Here is a 17,747-nt window from a genome sequence, read left to right on the forward strand (position 1 = left end):
CTAAGTTTCTCTATTTCCAACACATTCTGAATATCCTATTACTCCTAGCTCTTTAGTCTGTCCAGTTTCCTTCAGGTCCACAGTCATTGCTGCTGTGGAGTCATCTTCTCACATGGCATTATCTTTGAGACTGTTCTAAGTTGTTCTCTTTCTTTTTCCATTCTTGGCCATCCTCCAGTGCATGTCCCTGTGGCAGGCCATGGTTGGTAGCTCTGCTCCCCAGGGTCAGGTAGGGCCCAGGCCCTGTCACTCCCCAGACACTTTCTCACCTGCTCAGAGGAAGGGAGCAGCAAACCCCAGTCCAGTCAGAAGGCTCATCATATGCAGAGGGGCTACCTGTCTTCTCATCACAGTTATGGGCTTGAACTTAGTCATGCTGCTATCTAGTTAGGACTCATTGATAACTAGGCAGCCATGTATTCAACTTCCACTAGTAAATGGAAGAAGAGGAGAGTTGATGCTGGTGAACTGCCATCAGCCTGTATCACCAGAGACTCCTTTGCTCAAAGCCCTTGAGTGAGTTTCTGTTCCCTTTACATCAAGTCCAATAAATCAGCATGGCCTGGCATTCTTTCTGGCAATGTTACATTTGTTGTGGTTTTTATTTTCTTCTCTAATCTTAGAACACTATATCCCCTTCCTCTTACTCTATGCTGAAGCCACCTTTGAGCATGTATCCCTCTCAGCCTGGCCCGTGCAGTCTCATTTATTTGCTTTCTCACTCCACAAGCATCTATTAACATAAAGGGCTACCCAGTGCCTGTCCCTGGAATTCAGAGCTGCTGTCTCAACAGCGTGGTAGGAGCTCAGTTTCTATGTGGGGAATAAATGAATATACTAAAATAAGTATCATGACCGTATAGGAGAAACATTTCATTACCCCCAGTTTCCTAAGTTAAGTTCCTTAGTTAACTTTACATTATCAAATACATTTAATGTGGACAACCCATTTGTATGTCATCAGGAGGCTGTACATTTGGCCTGTGTGTGTTTCCTTTTATGTGATTTATAGAACTAACATTGACATTTTCTTCAATTTGTCTTACCTGCCCTGCTTTTGTTAGATAGTGGGATTTTTCTACCTCTCTTCCTTTTTATACAACCTCTTATTTTTCATTCCAGTGTAGGGAAGACACATTTGTTAAAAAATGTTCTTCTTATCTCGCAGGTCAAGAGACCACTAAATGCATATATGGAAAATCGTGTTCAATTCCACATATACACTAACAGAGCATAAGATTTTCTATAGATAAATCAATATTCTATGTGTAACATTCAAGAAATAATGTACATATGTGCTATATCATTGCCTTGACAAAAAATAATGCATATATACATCATAGGCCATGTTACAGTAGTATAAAACTTTCTATTGGCACTGATTTCAAAGTGCGATATTGCTGCAGTGTGAAATTTCCACGGAGGTGCCTCTGATGCTGACATGTGTCTGGCCATAAACACATTTACAGAAGGATGCCTGCATTTCAGTCATAATTTTATATTTGAAAGTGTCTGATTATATTCATGCAAGACAGCTGCACTTATATCATTTCCTAAATCAATGCCATCTAAAGGTTCAAAAGTTAAAAATACGGAAATATACTGCACAATGAATATTGTGCTATTTGTGTTTGTTTCTATGTCACCTGCTTTTTTATCTGGCTGCTACAGTTTAGAGTGATTTCTACCATGGTGGCAGTTAGTTGGCATGTTCTGGAAATTTATAGTATCTGATTCCTCATTTAGAAATGAGAATAACTGATTTTTAATTAATAAATTAGTATTATTTTGCATATTTTATACTTGTGAATTATAAGTAATTTTAAAATTTATTCTGCTCTAATAGATCCCTAAGCTTATGTCTGATTCTGTAGACTTTCTCTTTAAAAAGAATGCATAATTAATTAGTTTTTTGAATATCTGTGGTATCATGTGTGTTCATTAATGACTTTAATTTATAACCATTTATTAAGCTCATACCATATTGAGCACCTGCATAATTCTACAGCAAGCTCAAAATAATTTTTTTTTTGAAATGGAGTCTTGCTCTGTCACCCAGGCTGGAGTATAGTGGCACAATCTTGGCTCACTGCAATCTCCATTTCCGAGGTTCAAGCAATTCTCCTGCCTCAGCCTCCCAAGCAGCTGGGATTACAGGCGTGTGCCACCACACCTGCCTAATTTTTGTAGTTTTTAGTAGAGATGGGGGTTTCACCATGTTGGCCAGGCTGGTCTTGAACTCCTGACCTCAAGTGATCTAGCCACCTCAGCCTCCCAAAGTGCTGGGATTACAGACATGAGCCACTGCACCTGCCCGGTCAAAATAATTTAATATTGAGAGTCAACTTGGGAGAATAGCATAACCTATCTTCTTTGTTCAAATATGTTAACATCCTGACCACTGACACTTAAGAGTTAGAGTACGTGTAAAACAACATGGTTATAAAATAGCCTCAAGTTAACTAACGGAAATAACAGAAACTGATGACTTACTCATGATGAAAAGGAACAATAGTTTCCCCTCTAAATTATATACAATCATCTATTAAAATGATCATCTGGGAGACAGCAGGCTGTATAATTTCTATAATGCATTCTCTATTACCTTATGTAAATTGGCTTTAAATTTTAGTTCAAACAAATACATTCTAAAGTGCATTCCTTTGGATCAGGTAGATATAACCCTCCCAAATCAGTTAGCATCTGGGAGTCCAGATTATAATATCAGTGCATATTTCAAGTAAAACTAATTCTAGTTAACTTGTGTGTTTTATTCACTCCTCATGACAAATAAAAGATTCGTAAATAAATGACTTCTAGTCTCATGAAAAAATATTGCCCAGGTTTGAGCATGGCTTAAATTCCATGTCAGCTATGGTTTTATTGTTTCCCTTTAGATTATTATCCTCATGAATATCATTCAGTGTCCAAGATGTTCATGAAAATCATCAGCCATTATATCTGTAAATCATCCGAGTATATGTAAAGGAATTAAATACAAGCATTGAATACATTTTTTAATTTACCATAAATCTTTATAAAATTAGAGGGTTTAGTGAAATTAAGTATATTTAAGAGATGAACCAGTACAATAAATCTTCACAGTGTCATTGATGGGTTCTTGGAAACTGTGACTTTAAGCAAAACTATTTCCTGTCTGCTGTAAGAATTTAACTCTTGTTTATATTAATTAGTCTGTGATAAAATTGGTTGCATTAGAAGGTACGTTGTTTTGCTTAAAGTAGAAATTTCCAAGAACCTATTGATGATATTAAGTGAGCACTTCCTGTACTTCCTGAAAGGAAAATCTGATTAAGGAAATGAGTAGAAAAGAACATCCTTGAACAGCCTTGATTTATGGAGCTATCTAGTAGAAAGTTTGAAGGTCAGGATAAGATGAAAGGAAAGTTCACTAGGTGGCCCTAAGAGGAGAGGACAATGAGCTGATTAGAGACACGGTTTAGCCATATTTGGTTGTGAGACTGCATTCTGGAATATCACACAGGCCAGCATGGGGAGTGCTGGCAGGGGGGATCAGGTGTGTAGCAAGCACGCAAACTGCACATTCCACTGAGAGAGCCTGGTTCATTCTAAAGGAAACAATTTTGCCTCGAATCCTAGGAAAATACTCATTGGAGGTCATTTGGATCAGCAGTTACCAAATAATGTGTAGTAAAAGAATGATAGAGAAAGAAAAGTCAGTGTACTAGTCTGTTCTCATACTGCCATAAAGATACCACGTGAGACTAGGAAATTTATTTTAAAAAAAAGGAGGTTTAATTGACTCACAGTTCTGCATGGCTGGGGAAGCCTCAGGAAACTTACAGTCATGGCAGGAGGTGAAGAAGAAAGAAGCAAGGCACATCTTACATGATGGCAGGAGAGAGAGCGTGCGCAGGGGAAACTGCCAGTTTTAAACCATAGATCTCATGCGAATGCCTTCATGATCATGAGAGCAGCATGGGGAAAACTGCCCCCATGACTTAATCACCCCCCACCAGGTATCTCCTTTGACATGTGGGGATTACAGTTCGACTCGAGATTTGGGTGGGGAAACAGAGCCAAACCATATCAGTGAGGATGTATTGGGGTGGTCTTCAGTGTAGTATTGTGCAGACACTGAGGAGTAGAGAAACTCTTCCTGTGGTTGATAATAATGGCATCATTGTTAAAATTAAAGATTGCCATCTCAGTGGAGTATGGGAAGCCAGAGAACCCAAAATGAAAGGGTTTGGGTGGAAACTAGAAGTTCACACTGTCACAACACACAGTACTCTCCCTGAAGGAGGTTTTGGTAGAAGAGAGAGAAAGAGGAAGATTCAGTTGGTAACAACTAGTAAGTGAGAGAGTGCAGCATTGAGGTCCAGAAATGACTTTTGGCGATTATATGCAGGTCAAACACTTATTCTTACGAGACGTGACTGAAATCTCTCTGTCAGTCTTACACCTCATTTGGCCCATCTTAAAAGCCTGCATGAGCTCACCTGCCTTTGTCCTGGGCTTCAAGTGCACTTTAACCACTGGGTAGATGGACGGATGGAACCCGATCACCACAGACATGGCTTTGTTCCCCCACAAAGTTTCAGAGCAGCTAAGAGCAGGTAGGAAGGGCTGTTTTGTTTCTAACCCCTGCATTTGAATTTCAAACATTGGAAGCAGGGCATTTTCCATGACATTAAATTTATTGGAACAGAAGAGTCATGTTTCAGGAAGAAACTACCTGGAACCTTCACCAACTCTGGTCCAAATGAATTTCAACTTTAAGAATATTCAATTCCATTGAAATCACTTAAATAAGCATTCACTATGCAATAGCTTTCAGAGAGCAGACTGATGGGTTGATATCAATTGAGTTAATATTTTTTATAGAGGATGCCACAAGTTTTTACTTTTAGAAAATACAGTAGATTAACTCCTACCGTAATAGTCCATGACTTATATAGGGACATAAATTTATAGAAAAAATACCATACATTATAAATAGAAAAAAAAAGTCAATAAAATTTGAATAAGTAAATATTGAGGAAAATATATATATTTAATTTTCTTCATTTATATTTTTATTTAAATTTTTTTACTGTGCAACGTTGTCATTATTGTTTTTGAAATCAAGGTGAGCAGCGGAATAATGCCAGTTTTGTTTCGCTCAGTATTTCTCTTAATACATTTATTTAGTGCCACCTATCGGCCAAGTGGCTAATTAAAGATAAAAAACTGGTTATTGCATAGTTTATTTAGCATTTTAATCTTGACTCATGGATGACAATGTACAGTGAAAGAATGCCATGGGGTATTTACATTTTGTTAAGTAGTTGTAGTTTTATATTCATTTCATGCCTTCTATGTCTTTATTGGTATTTCAGCAGTAATTACTGCATAGTGCAGTGGTTAAGTGTGTGATTCTGAAAGCCAGCTCACCTGGGTTCAACTCCCAGCTTCATTGTTGACAACCTTTGAGCCTTGGGAAAACTACTTGGTCTATGTCCTTTTTTCTGTAAAGCAGTGTAAAATATACACTGGTTCTGAGAGTTAACAGAGAACACACATGCACAGACACATCACCCGTTAGAACACTGCGTGGTACATAGTGAGCACGACAGGAACATTGTCTATTGCTATTCACAAAAGTAAAATTCACTGTTGTTATTTGCTGAATGTTTTCTCTGTGCCAGACGTAAAGCTGAGTGCTTTACACAGCGGACACTGACAAACACTGAAGGAGTTATTCCAGCGTGAGAATTAAGGAAAATGAGGTTTGAGGAATTCAGAGGACCTCCTCAGCGTTACATAATTTCTCATTAGCAGTGTTGGGGTGTGGGGGTAGCTCCTTCTCACTCCCAGGCACATGCATTTAACCATTTCCCTATATTGACTGTTAGGGGAACAAGTTATTAATTACTTGTAATGTCCTTTTTCCAAGAATAATCAAAACATTACTTGTCAGACACAACACCAGAATAACTAGAAGCAAAATATTTTTAAAGATTATTCTATTTTTATGACTTTTAAAATAATTGTTTAATGTAATATTAATATTTAAAATGTGCTATCATTACCCTCTTATTTTCACTGTATGTATATAACTACATATTTCATATTAGATTATAGGAAAAGATACAAAAACGAAGAGTTACTAAGTACTATTTCATTTTTTCCCAGAAAACATTGCTATCATCACTGCTATCAATTTACTTTTATCATCTTTAAAATTAGGTTATTATATACAGACCTAAACCATAAAGTTTTTGTAAGGAATTAATATATGTTTGTCTCCAAAATTCAAACTTCAAACACAGAAGTTTTAACATACTTCACTATTATCACAACTTGTAGCATTTTTTAATTTGTGGTTAGCGTCTAACTATTTTATAATCTTTCACAGTATAAAATACTTCCAGGTTAATTCAACACCTTAATGTAGCAGATGCCAGGAAATTTAAAAGTGGGATCAAAGCGGCCGCGCGCGGTGGCTCATGCCTGTAATGCCAGCATTTTTTGGGAGGCCGAGGTGGGCGGATCACCTGAGGTCAGGAGTTTGAGACCAGCCTGGCCAACATGGCGAAACCCTACCTCTACTACTAAAACTACAAAAATTAGCCGGGCGTAACGGCATGCCCTTGTAATCCCAGCTACTCCAGAGGCTGAGGCAGGAGAATTGCTTGAATCCAGGAAGCAGAGGTTGCAGTAAGCCGAGATCACTCCACTGCAGTGAGCCGAGATCGCATCACTGCGCTGCAGCCTGGATGACAGAGTGAGACTCTGTCTCAAAAAATAAAATAAAAAGTAAATTAAAAAAAAAAAAGTGGGATCAAAGCACTTAAAAAAAAGTAGGATAGTGTTCTCAAAAAACACTATTAGAAACACTAGGGAACAGGAAAACTAGTCCATGTATCAATAAGGTGTTATTGTACTCCCTCCTGTGGCTGATGCAGAAACCGCATGGAACATAACTATCATGCAAGAGATACCCTTGAACCCTCCAGATTTTCATACATTTTGGAGAATTGCTTGGTCCCCATCACCTTCACAGGCAGAGTCAATTGATGAAGAAGCAGTGGCTTTTATTCTACTGTTAATGCTTAAGGAAACATGTCAAGGAAGAATTTCAGCCCCCAGGGTTGGCCTGAGGAGCTTTATCATAGCATTGCAAAGCCACAAACTTGCCAGTTTGCAACAAAGCACAGGGCAGCGAGAGAAGGCGGCACGGCAGCTCAGCTGGGAGTTTCACTGCTGCCCTGTGGAAGAGAATAGTTGGTGTGAGGCAAAAGCACGGTACAGGGAGGATAAATGGGGGTCAGGGTTGAAAAAGAGTATGAGTGGAAAGTAAATAAGGATTCAAAGGAATGTTCTATGCCAATGTTTAAATAAATGTATTATTGTAAAATAAATTCTGACTTTTGCTTATATTAATTCAAATGACTCCTTCCCTTCCGAAATGCAAACGCTATTTTACTGTTCTTTTCAGGTTTGAAATCTTGATAACATTTGTTAAGCTTGGGGCTGTGTGTGAAGAGAATGGCTTTCCTTCTCTTATGTACAGGAGAGTGCAGTGTCGTCAAGCAATCTGTCTATTATTGCTTCATGAACAGTAGCCACAATTTGAGACATAGGATGCTAGTGGCTTGCCTTTGAGGAAAAAGGGGTCTTAAAAATTCAGTATAGCATTCTATGAGCAGGATAGAAACTTTCAGACCAAGAAGTATTATTCACTGCATCGTCGCTATTACTCATCAATTTTATTTTTTAAAATATGAGCAGTTCAGTAAAATGTTCTCCTCTGCCACAGGTCATGTGCATCTTAGAAGCCTTTGGACATGCCAAGACCACACTTAATGATTTGTCCAGTTGCTTCATCAAGTATTTTGAACTGCAGTTCTGTGAGAGGAAACAACAGCTAACCAGAGGTAAGTGCAGTATTTGACAACGTGGATTTCCGTGCCGAGCCAGCATGCGACCACGTCACACACAGGCACGCAATGGACACACTGTGTATGAATCAATGCTGGGGGAGAGAACCTATTCTTCATGACCGTGTCTGGAAACAGCTTAAGATACTTCTGGAAAGTTTGTATTACCTTAGAACAAGGATCAATACTCAGGCACTCAGTTGAGGGTGTGTGAGTGTGTGTGTGTGTGTGTGTGTGTGTATACATACCTAGGATGTCAGGTGATAAGTGCTGAAGTTATTGTGAATTAAAAAATATTCTCAAATGCAAGCTGAACCTTTTCAAAATGATTATTGTATGGGCTATATAATGAGAAACCAAACCCAGACCAAATATAGCTGAATTATCCTTGCTGAACATAGAAACAAACTCAAATACTTTAATTAAATAAATAATACCTTAGTATTATATATAATTTCTTCACATAATACACATTGAAATCTGTTTGAAATAAAACTGAATCCATATAGTTAAATGACTGAATTAAATCTAAACATCAAAATAATTGCCAAACTAAACCCTAACAGACACTGTTTCATATTTGATTTAAATACTTAAAGTATATTTTATAAAAACTCCTTGTTTAAAATTCAACTAATTTAGAATTCACCTAGAATTTTACATCTTTCCAATTAAAACAGATTATTAATGCAAATTAATAAAATAAATACAATTGTAGGTAGAATTTTGGTATACTTGAAGTAATCAAATATTTTTAAAAAACTTTTACAACAGCTGTCAGCACATAAACATTTGCCAATTATTATAAATGATTTCTGAAAGAGCTTAATTTTACTTGGCTTTTTAAAGTTACCCTATTTTCCCTTCAGGAAAAAAAAAGTTAGTTTTGACCATAATCTAGAAACAAAAACATTGTATTTTGCAGCAAGTCTATGTCAGAATCAGTTTTCTACTAATAAAATGTGATAAATAACATGCATAAAAACAGTATGAGCCTGGCGCAGTGGCTCACGCCTGAAATCCCAGCACTTTGGGAGGCCGAGGCGGGTGGATTTCCTGAGGTCAGGAGTTTGAGACCAGCCTGACCAACATGGAGAAACCCCGTCTCTACTAAAAATACAAAATTGTCCAGGTGTGGTGGCGCATGCCTGTAATCCCAGCTACTTGGGAGGCTGAGACAGGAGAATCACTTGAACCCAGGAGGCGGAGGTTGCAGTAAGCAGATATCACATCATTGCACTCCAGCCTGGGCAACGAGAGCCAAACTCCATCTCAAAAAAAAAAGAAAGAAAGAAAAGATGCTTTTAGATGTTTAGATGTTGAAGTTAGAAGGTTAACTTATACAAAAGGAAAGCTATTCAATCATTTATTGGTTTTTTAAACCCATGGCTTAGAGTTCTGAAGGTCTGCTGTTTTATGAAGACCTCATCGGAGAACTGTCTTGAGCCTCAAGCTCTGGTTTTCAAGTCTCAGTTTCCTAACACCTGGCTGGGTGTGCTCCTCCAAGGGAAGGGGCCGGATTTACTTCTGTAATACTGAGCACAGTTTTCCCCCTGAGCTCTCAGTGACTGGTGGGCTGTGGTGATGTTCTCTAAGTGGATAGTAAGTTCTCCAAAAGTAGGAAGCTGAAACATTGAAAGCTCCGTGTTCCAGCCCCTTGCCACTCAAATGTGTGGCCCAAGGACGAGCACTGCGTCATCACTTGGGAGTTTGTTATAGACGCAGAATCTGAGGCCATACTCCAGACTGGCTGATGGAGACTGCAGTTTAACAAGATTCCAGGTGATTCATGGGACGTGAGTGTCTGAGAGCTCTGAGAGCTGAAAGCAGGCCATTCGTGTTTATGCACAACTAGTGCAAGGAGGAGAAGCTCATCTGGGTTGTCACCAGCATGACTTTTTCTTCTCAATTTCATGTTTCCTTTAGCAAGAGGGAGAGAAAATAACTGGCTTCTGAAGGTGTCATCCATTACTAACATTTTTTTTCTTTTTTTTCCTCTTTTTAATTTTTCTGGATAGAGTTTAGAGGGTCCTTTTCTTTAGGAATGTTGATTTAGAAAATAATTATGTACACATATTAAAAAGAACTAGAAAACTTTGTTGTAAACACTGATTAACTGAGCCTTCTGTTAGTCAACAATCTCTATGAACACTTGGTCCCTCACATCTTTAGCATAATCAGCCCCACATATACCTCTCAGGCAGCTTGTCCAGGCAGCATTGAGACCCAGAGGTGATGCATATTCATAATGATGGGCCTGGAGCAGTTCAATGTTGCAGGAAGTCAGGGACCCCGAACGGAGGGACCAGCTGAAGCCATGGTGGAAGAACATAAATTGTGAAGATTTCATGGACATTTATTAGTTCCCCAAATTAATACTTTTATAATTTCTTACGCCTGTCTTTACTGCAGTCTCTGAACATAAATTGTGAAGATTTCATGGACACTTATCACTTCCCCAATCAATACCCTTGTGATTTCCTATGCCTGTCTTTACTTTAACCTCTTAATCCCGACATCTTCGAGGAGGATGTAGGTCGCCTCAGGACCCTGTGATGGTTGCGTTAACTGTACAAATTGTTTGTAGAGCATGTGTGTTTGAACAATATGAAATCTGGGCACCTTGAAAAAAGAACAGGATAACAGCAATGTTCAGGGAACAAGAGAGATAACCTTAAACTCTGACTGCCAGTGAGCCAGGTGGAGCCATATTTCTCTTCTTTCAAAAGCAAATGGGAGAAATATCGCTGAATTCTTTTTCTCAGCAAGGAACATCCCTGAGAAAGAGAATGTGTCCCTGAGGGGAGGCCTCTGAAATGGCCGCTTTGGGGATGGCTGTCTTTTATGGTTGTAGCGGAGGGATGAAATAAGCCCCGATCTCCCACAGCACTCCCAGGCTTATTAGGATGAGGAAATTCCCGCCTAATAAATTTTGGTCAGACCGGTTGTCTGCTCTCAAACCCTGTTTCCTGATAAGATGTTATCAATGACAATGTGTGCCCAAAACTTCATTAGCAATTTTAATTTCGCCCCAGTCCTGTGGTCCTGTGATCTCGCCCTGCCTCCATTTGCCTTGTGATATTTTATTACCTTGTGAAGCATGTGATCTCTGTGACCCACATCCTATTTGTACACTCCCTCCCCTTTTGAAAATCACTAATAAAAACTTGCTGGTTTTACGGCTCGGGGGGCATCACAGAACCTGCTGACATGTGATGTCTCCCCCAGACACCCAGCTTTAAATTTTCTCTCTTTTGTACTCTGTCCCTTTATTTCTCAGACCAGCCAACTCTTAGGGAAAATAGAAAAGAACCTACGTGAAATATCGGGGGTGAATTTCACCTGATAGTTCAAGGCCCAGAAAAGTTCTCTGAATCATTAAGGAACTGTTACCATAAATTCAATATAATTTCAGCCTTGGGTAGGGTTTATTTTTCTCTTATGGAAATGGCAATCAGGGCATCGATGACAGGCATGCTCCACCTTTCTCCGCTTTCCGTATGGCCTTTCTACTCATTTTGTTCCCCTAATTAACATCCTTAATTTAGTTCTTATCACTTATATTTGTTTGTTTCATAGCTTCCTGCTGTGTTCTTTTAAAACTCTGGCCAAATGATTTGGTGATCGTTTTTTATGTTTTTATTTAAGAGTAATAAACTGCTATAAAACAAAGTAACAAAGCTAGTGCTAAGATTGCATTCGTAGAAGTCTACCACCTAGATCATAAACGTGGTAGGACCCACAGTGCCCTGAAGGGGTGAGACTGGGAATCAGTTGTTTCCTGGTTTTAAGAAGAGAAATAAAAGGAATATGTTCAGAAAATGTTTATCAGGAGAGTGAAAGTTCCAATGTCATGTTTTTGGAGTAAAGGGTTGACAAAACTAAAAATATTTACACTGAAAAAGAAATAACTCAAGAGAAATAGGACAAATTTGTTCAAGTATCCCTTACCACGTGGAAAGGGTGTTGAGTACAAAGGTATATTATGCGTACTATAAAGAGCAGGTCGATGTTTCCGAGAAGGAACATCTTCACTCAGTCATCAGAAGCTGCCGTGGAACATCCTCACGTCTGCCACGCACTCTCTCATGCCAACGCTGGCTGTGTCTAAGCAAGAGGAAGGGGCAGACACCAGCTGGACCAGATAATTTTGCAGATGCTGCCTAGTGCTCAACATTGTTTAAGTCCGAAAATGAAAGCACTCTTTTAGCTGTGGATCTAATGTTCCCGTGTCTCCCAGAGTAGCTTAATAGCATGTACTTGTCTCCTGTGCCTGTTAGCATAGACTGAACGGGGTTGATATTACAATGTGCTAGATTATGTCAGTGTTCAAAAGCTGCAGTAGCAAATGAACACCAATGTGGTGGCTGGAATCAACATAAATTAATTGTCTCACAGTTCCGGAGGTTAGAAGTCTGGAATTCAGGTGTCTGTAGACGCACGAGCTCTTGACCTCTCTGGGGGGACCTCCCCTGCCCATTCCTAGCTCAGATGGTTGCTGCTGATCTTTAGTGTTCCTTGGCTTGGAGATGCATTGCTCCAGTCTCTGCCTCTATTGACTCATGACCTTCTCCCTATGCCTCTTCTCTTCTCCAAAGGACACTGGTCACATTGGATTAGGACACACCCTACTCCAGTATGACCTTATTGTAACTTGAGTACAGTAGTTTCACCCTAAACTAAGGTTTTGCTTTCTATGGTTTCAGTTACCGGAGTTCAACTGTGGTCCAAAAATTTTAAATAGAAAATTCTCAAAATAAACAGTTCATAAGTTTTCAATTGCATGTTATTCTGAGTAACGTGATGAAATCTCCTGCTCTCTGGCTCCATCCAGCCTGGAAAGTGAATCACCCCTTTGTTCAGTGTATCCACGATGTCTCCGCTACCCACCTGTTAATCACTTAGAAGCTCTCTCAGTTATCAGATGGTGCCAGTTTCCTGGCTTGTGTTCAAGTAACTCTTATTTTACTTAATAATGGCCTCAGCTTCCTTTTAATGAAAAGGTGAAAGTTCTCAACTTAATAAGGAAAGAAAACAAATTATATGCTGAGGTTGCTAAGATCCATGGTAGGAAACAATCTCCTACCCCTGGAATTGCGAACAGCATATTGTTATAATTATTCTATTGCATTATTAGTTGCTGTGTTAATTTCTTGCTGTACCTAATTTATAAATTAAATTTTATCATAGATGTGTATGTATAGGAAAAACATCATGTATACAGGGTTTGGTACTATCCTCAGTTTCAGGGGTCCACTGGGGATCTTAGAATGTATCAACTGAAGGTAAGGGGTGACTACTATATCTCTGTATTGATGCTATTCCCAAAGAAGGTTACATTCCAAGGTATTGAGGATGAAGACTTCAATATGTATATATATTTTTTGTAGGGTAAAATCCATCCTGCAACAAAGAGTAACGGAGATCTATTGTATGAATTTTTACTTTAAAATGATTTTCAGTTTAAGAATGAAATCATCACTGCTCAAAAAAATAGGCACTGAACACTTTAATAAGCTATCAGTAAATACTTTTGTTATACGTTAGTGATACTTTTAAATAATTCCATCTGCTGCCAAGACTCTTATGAAAGAAAAATTAAAAAACACATTAACTTTAACTACTTAACATACATTTTAAAGAGAGCTGAGTCATTTAAGTCAGTCCCCTGTAAAACCATTCTGAATTGTAAATGTTCACTAAAATAGTTAATCAAATTGGAGTGAGGCTGCTCTATCTCAAACCAGGTTGAATAAGTGTTGATTACAGATTGAGTTTATACTTTATGGTGGATTGTTTTTCTTTAAATTATCAGCATTTAGGAAATAGTTGTTACCGTTTTATTGGACAGGGAGTATCATCATACTAATTTGAAGGTTGATAGGTGCTGTTACTTTCATTGTTACTATTAGTTACACTTTTATAATTTAATGTCAATCTTTCATCAGCAATGTAACCACAGATCATAATATAAAAAATACCAGGCTCAGCTTTATGAAACATGAACTGTAGATAAGTAAGGACTTTCTTGTTTGGGGGAAAATGTAATTTATAAATAACATTCTAGTCTGGCTTCTAGTCCAGTATTTTCCCCGATCTGATTATTTATTTTAGAATATAATTATTTAGGTTAACTGGTGTAAGTGCCACTCTCCCTCAGGATTGAGTGACTTATAAAACATCATACTATCATCGCACAGACAAGTTTATAAAAAGTTACTGTATAAGTAAAAGGAAAACTTTGCCAACAATGACTTAGTTTTAGCCATACAGTACCTTTTATTTGAGACTCGAGGTAATTTGCTAATACATTGCCTGAATCCCTACAAATTTGTATTTTTCATCTGAGCATGCAAAGAGGTTTACATTGTGTGACATACAAGTCAGTTTATGATATTAATGGCATATTCATGTATGTTTTCCAAAAAGTTTTGGTCCTGAAAATATGTGTTTACAGATTATATGTAACATAACATGCAATAAAGTATTTTATAGGGCTATACAGTTTTTGTTCATTATGAAAAAAAGTGGGGAAATAAACTTTCTTCTCCTTCAAGAAAAAAAGTTCCTGCCCTTGTCTTTCCCATTGACTTCCAGAAACTTCCAACACCCACTCTCATCCTGTTGCATCCATCTCCTTATGGATACCTGACCACTTAGGGCCTGTTCCTGGAAAGGGAATGACAATTCTTTCTCTTCTGCACAAGATCGTTCCTTGTCTTTTAAGGGTACAAAACTATAAAGTTTTCATTCACTTTAGAGTGTACACATTTTTTTATATAGTACACAAAACTGTCTCACCAAACATACGCAGATAAAGTAAAATAATATACTGTCTTCATTCTTATCAAATACTCACTTTATTTTTTTCGATCTTCAAAAATATGTGATAGCAAGATTTTTAATTAGCTCTTTCTTTTTCTAATTTACTCGCAAGTCACCTGTTTTCTGGGAGCAACAAATCAAGTTGTAAAACCGTCTTCATACAAGGTAGCTGGGCACATGGAAAAGGGCCTTCTAGATCGAACTGCAGGTTGGCCATCGGTTTGTAAACTCAGGTGAATAGGTGAATGTCACTGATTCTCTTTACCCTGTTATAAAATTAGGGGACCAGACTCCATGGTCTCCTGTGTTCCTTTCAGCTGCTTTTCATGTAATTGGAAATAAACCACTTTTGAAGTTGACTATTTCTAGTATCATGATGGAGCTATTAATGGTTTAATCGGGCTGCCTCTGCAAAGGAGCCAGTGCTAATAAAGGGTTGCCAAGAACACTGGCCTTGGTGCATCTTCATGAATCTTATTTGGCTGAGGGGGATTGTGAAAAGAGCATAGGACCAGCCATGTCCCAAATCTCACTTAGCAGCTAGATATTCAAAATGGAGTCATTCTGTTTATCCAAGGTAAATCTTAGCTATTGACCAGATAAGTTCTCAGACAAGAAAATGATCTCCTCTTCTGGAATATTCATTATTGAAGAGAATTCTGTTCACCAAAAACAGGTTGAAGGACTTTTAGAAGGTCACCAGGAAATACAGTATTTTATGGTCTCATATGGCTACTGTGGGTTAGGGGATGGTTTCTTTTGATGATACTGTTTCCTTTTCTTACACTTTCCTCAAGAGCTTACTTTTCTTTTCTTACACTTTCCTCAAGAGCTTACTTGTAAAGGACTGGAAGACATAGAGAGTCCATAAGGCCATGCTTTTAACTGCACCCAGAATGTGCAGAGGGCCAAATTCATCACCATCAGCAAGCATTCGGCAAGCTCAAAAGGCAGATATTTGCTTGACTCGAAGCTCTGAGTTCCCTCTGTAGTCCTTACGAGCCACAAGGCCTGGGGTTGAGTCCTGGCTCATTTACTTTGTGCCCGCTGGCCTTGGGCAGCTCAGTGGATCTTCCATGCCTCATTTTCTTCTTCTGTCCAAGGGGGATAACCATCACCCCAAACTCTTAGCGTTCCCATGAATGTTCAGTATGTTAACATTGCTCTTTAAATCACTCACTGTTTTCTTTTTCTTTCGCTTTTATTTCAAGTCTTAGGTTCTCCCTTTCCCAGAAATAAGTGGGAGGAACTCAAAAGGAAGGGATGTCCAGAGTCCCCCTGAGGAGTGTCGAGAATACTTGCCTTTTGATGTTTGTGCCCTGAAGGTATCCAAGGGTATTTAAGTTGAAATTGAAATTTACTAACAATAAAAAATATCTTCCCGTAAATATAGCCAGGCTATGTGTTCTATTTAGGAAATTTAAACCTTAAAATCACTGCAAATGAAATGGAAAATATATTAAGGCCTTTGCTTTGTGTTTTTTCCCCCAAATCCTGATGTTAAATAAACTAGAGGCATAATAACAGATGAATAATCATCTTTGTTACCATCATCAATTAGTCTTAGAATTATATACTTAGCAGGACATTCTTTTAAAAGTTTTGAAATGCTTTAGTTGATCTTATGTGAAGAGCAGCGTCCTTTATTGCAAACAGCCTGGGCTTAGGAGACAAGACAGTTGGGCTTAAATGTGAAAAGGCCTGCAACAGAATTTAAATGAGGCAATGTTAGAAGGACACTAGAATAGTGTGTGGTACACGGTAGGTGCTTTAAGTGGTAGCACCTTCCTCTTGGAGTCCGGAGGGGCCTTGGGACCCTTGCGTCTTTTCTTCTTCATATTACAGATAGGAAAAATGAAGCCCAGAGGGCTGCAGGGATTGGCAGCATCAGACTCCAGAGTAGGATCCGTCATTTGACTCCTGTGGGAGGCACTTTCACTTAGGTTATACCACCAAAGTGATGACCACCTTGATCATGAATAATGAGATGGAAAGAAATGCATAGTTGTGAAAGAGAAAATATTTGGCTATCCTAATTCGTTGATAGTATGTTTTTGGTGCTTGCTAATTGAAGGCATGACAATACTTTCTGGAAACAGGCCCTAAGTGGTCATGTACCCATAACTAGATGGGTGAGACATGGTGAGAGTGGGTGTTGGAAATTTCTGGAAGTCAATGGGAAGAACAAAGGCAGGAATTTTTCTTTCTTGAAAGAGGGAAGTTTATTTCCATCACTTATTTTTTATATAATGAACAAAAGCTGTATAGCCCTATGAAATACTTTATTGCATTTTATGTTACATGTAATCTGCAAACATATATATTTTTCAACACCAAAACTTTTTGGAACGCATATGTGAATATATGGACACTTGTAGAGAATTATAAGCATGTTTCTAGTCAAAAGTATTTCTGACATAAAAGAGCTTTTAAAACATAGAAGTCTTGAGAAGTCAGGAGCTCAGTTAGTAGAATGTTTCTTTTTATGTATGAACACTTACATGAATGCGTCCTGAAACCTTTTTAACTTAGAAGCCCATCCTACTCCTTCCATTTTTACCGTTTCATTTCAGACACAACAAAAAGGTCTGCATTTCTCCATTTGAAAGAATATTAGAGTTTCACGGCAATTCGAATTTTGGGCTGTCTTGTGTTTGCTTCCATCTAAAAGCTCACTCAAGACGTATACATATTTTGAAACCCTGCTGATCAGAATTCCGCTAATCCACAGCAATTTTATTCACTGCTGGAGATGAGCTAACCAGGTTGATTAATAATTACACTGTTTTTGAATTTAGATTAAATGTATTGAAGTGACTCCATGATGTGGAATTTGATTAGTTTTGAATACTGCTTCAAGCAGAGCTTGCATATTGGCTGGGGTAGATGAGGGTTAGCCAACCATTTCTCCAAGAACAAGATGACTATTCATTCTCCCTTCTCATCTGATATTTCATGCCTAAAGGCTAGGAAAAAATGGAAGATAATTTCATTTAAAATGTCTTTAGGTTTTTA

At 38.3% G+C, this 17,747-nt stretch overlaps 1 protein-coding gene across 1 annotated transcript in view; it reads left to right on the plus strand.

Annotated features, from left to right (window-relative positions):
- The window catches only part of MYO16 (myosin XVI), a 583,910-nt gene that overhangs the window by 264,991 nt on the left and 301,172 nt on the right, over positions 1-17,747 (plus strand). The window contains exon 15 of the mRNA XM_019039479.4: positions 7,787-7,904. Coding sequence (XP_018895024.4) covers positions 7,787-7,904 — 118 coding nt within the window. The remainder of the gene's footprint in view (positions 1-7,786; positions 7,905-17,747) is intronic.

Source organism: Gorilla gorilla, chromosome 14 (genome assembly GCF_029281585.2).
Source record: "Gorilla gorilla gorilla isolate KB3781 chromosome 14, NHGRI_mGorGor1-v2.1_pri, whole genome shotgun sequence".
NCBI classification, from domain to species: Eukaryota; Metazoa; Chordata; class Mammalia; order Primates; family Hominidae; genus Gorilla; species Gorilla gorilla.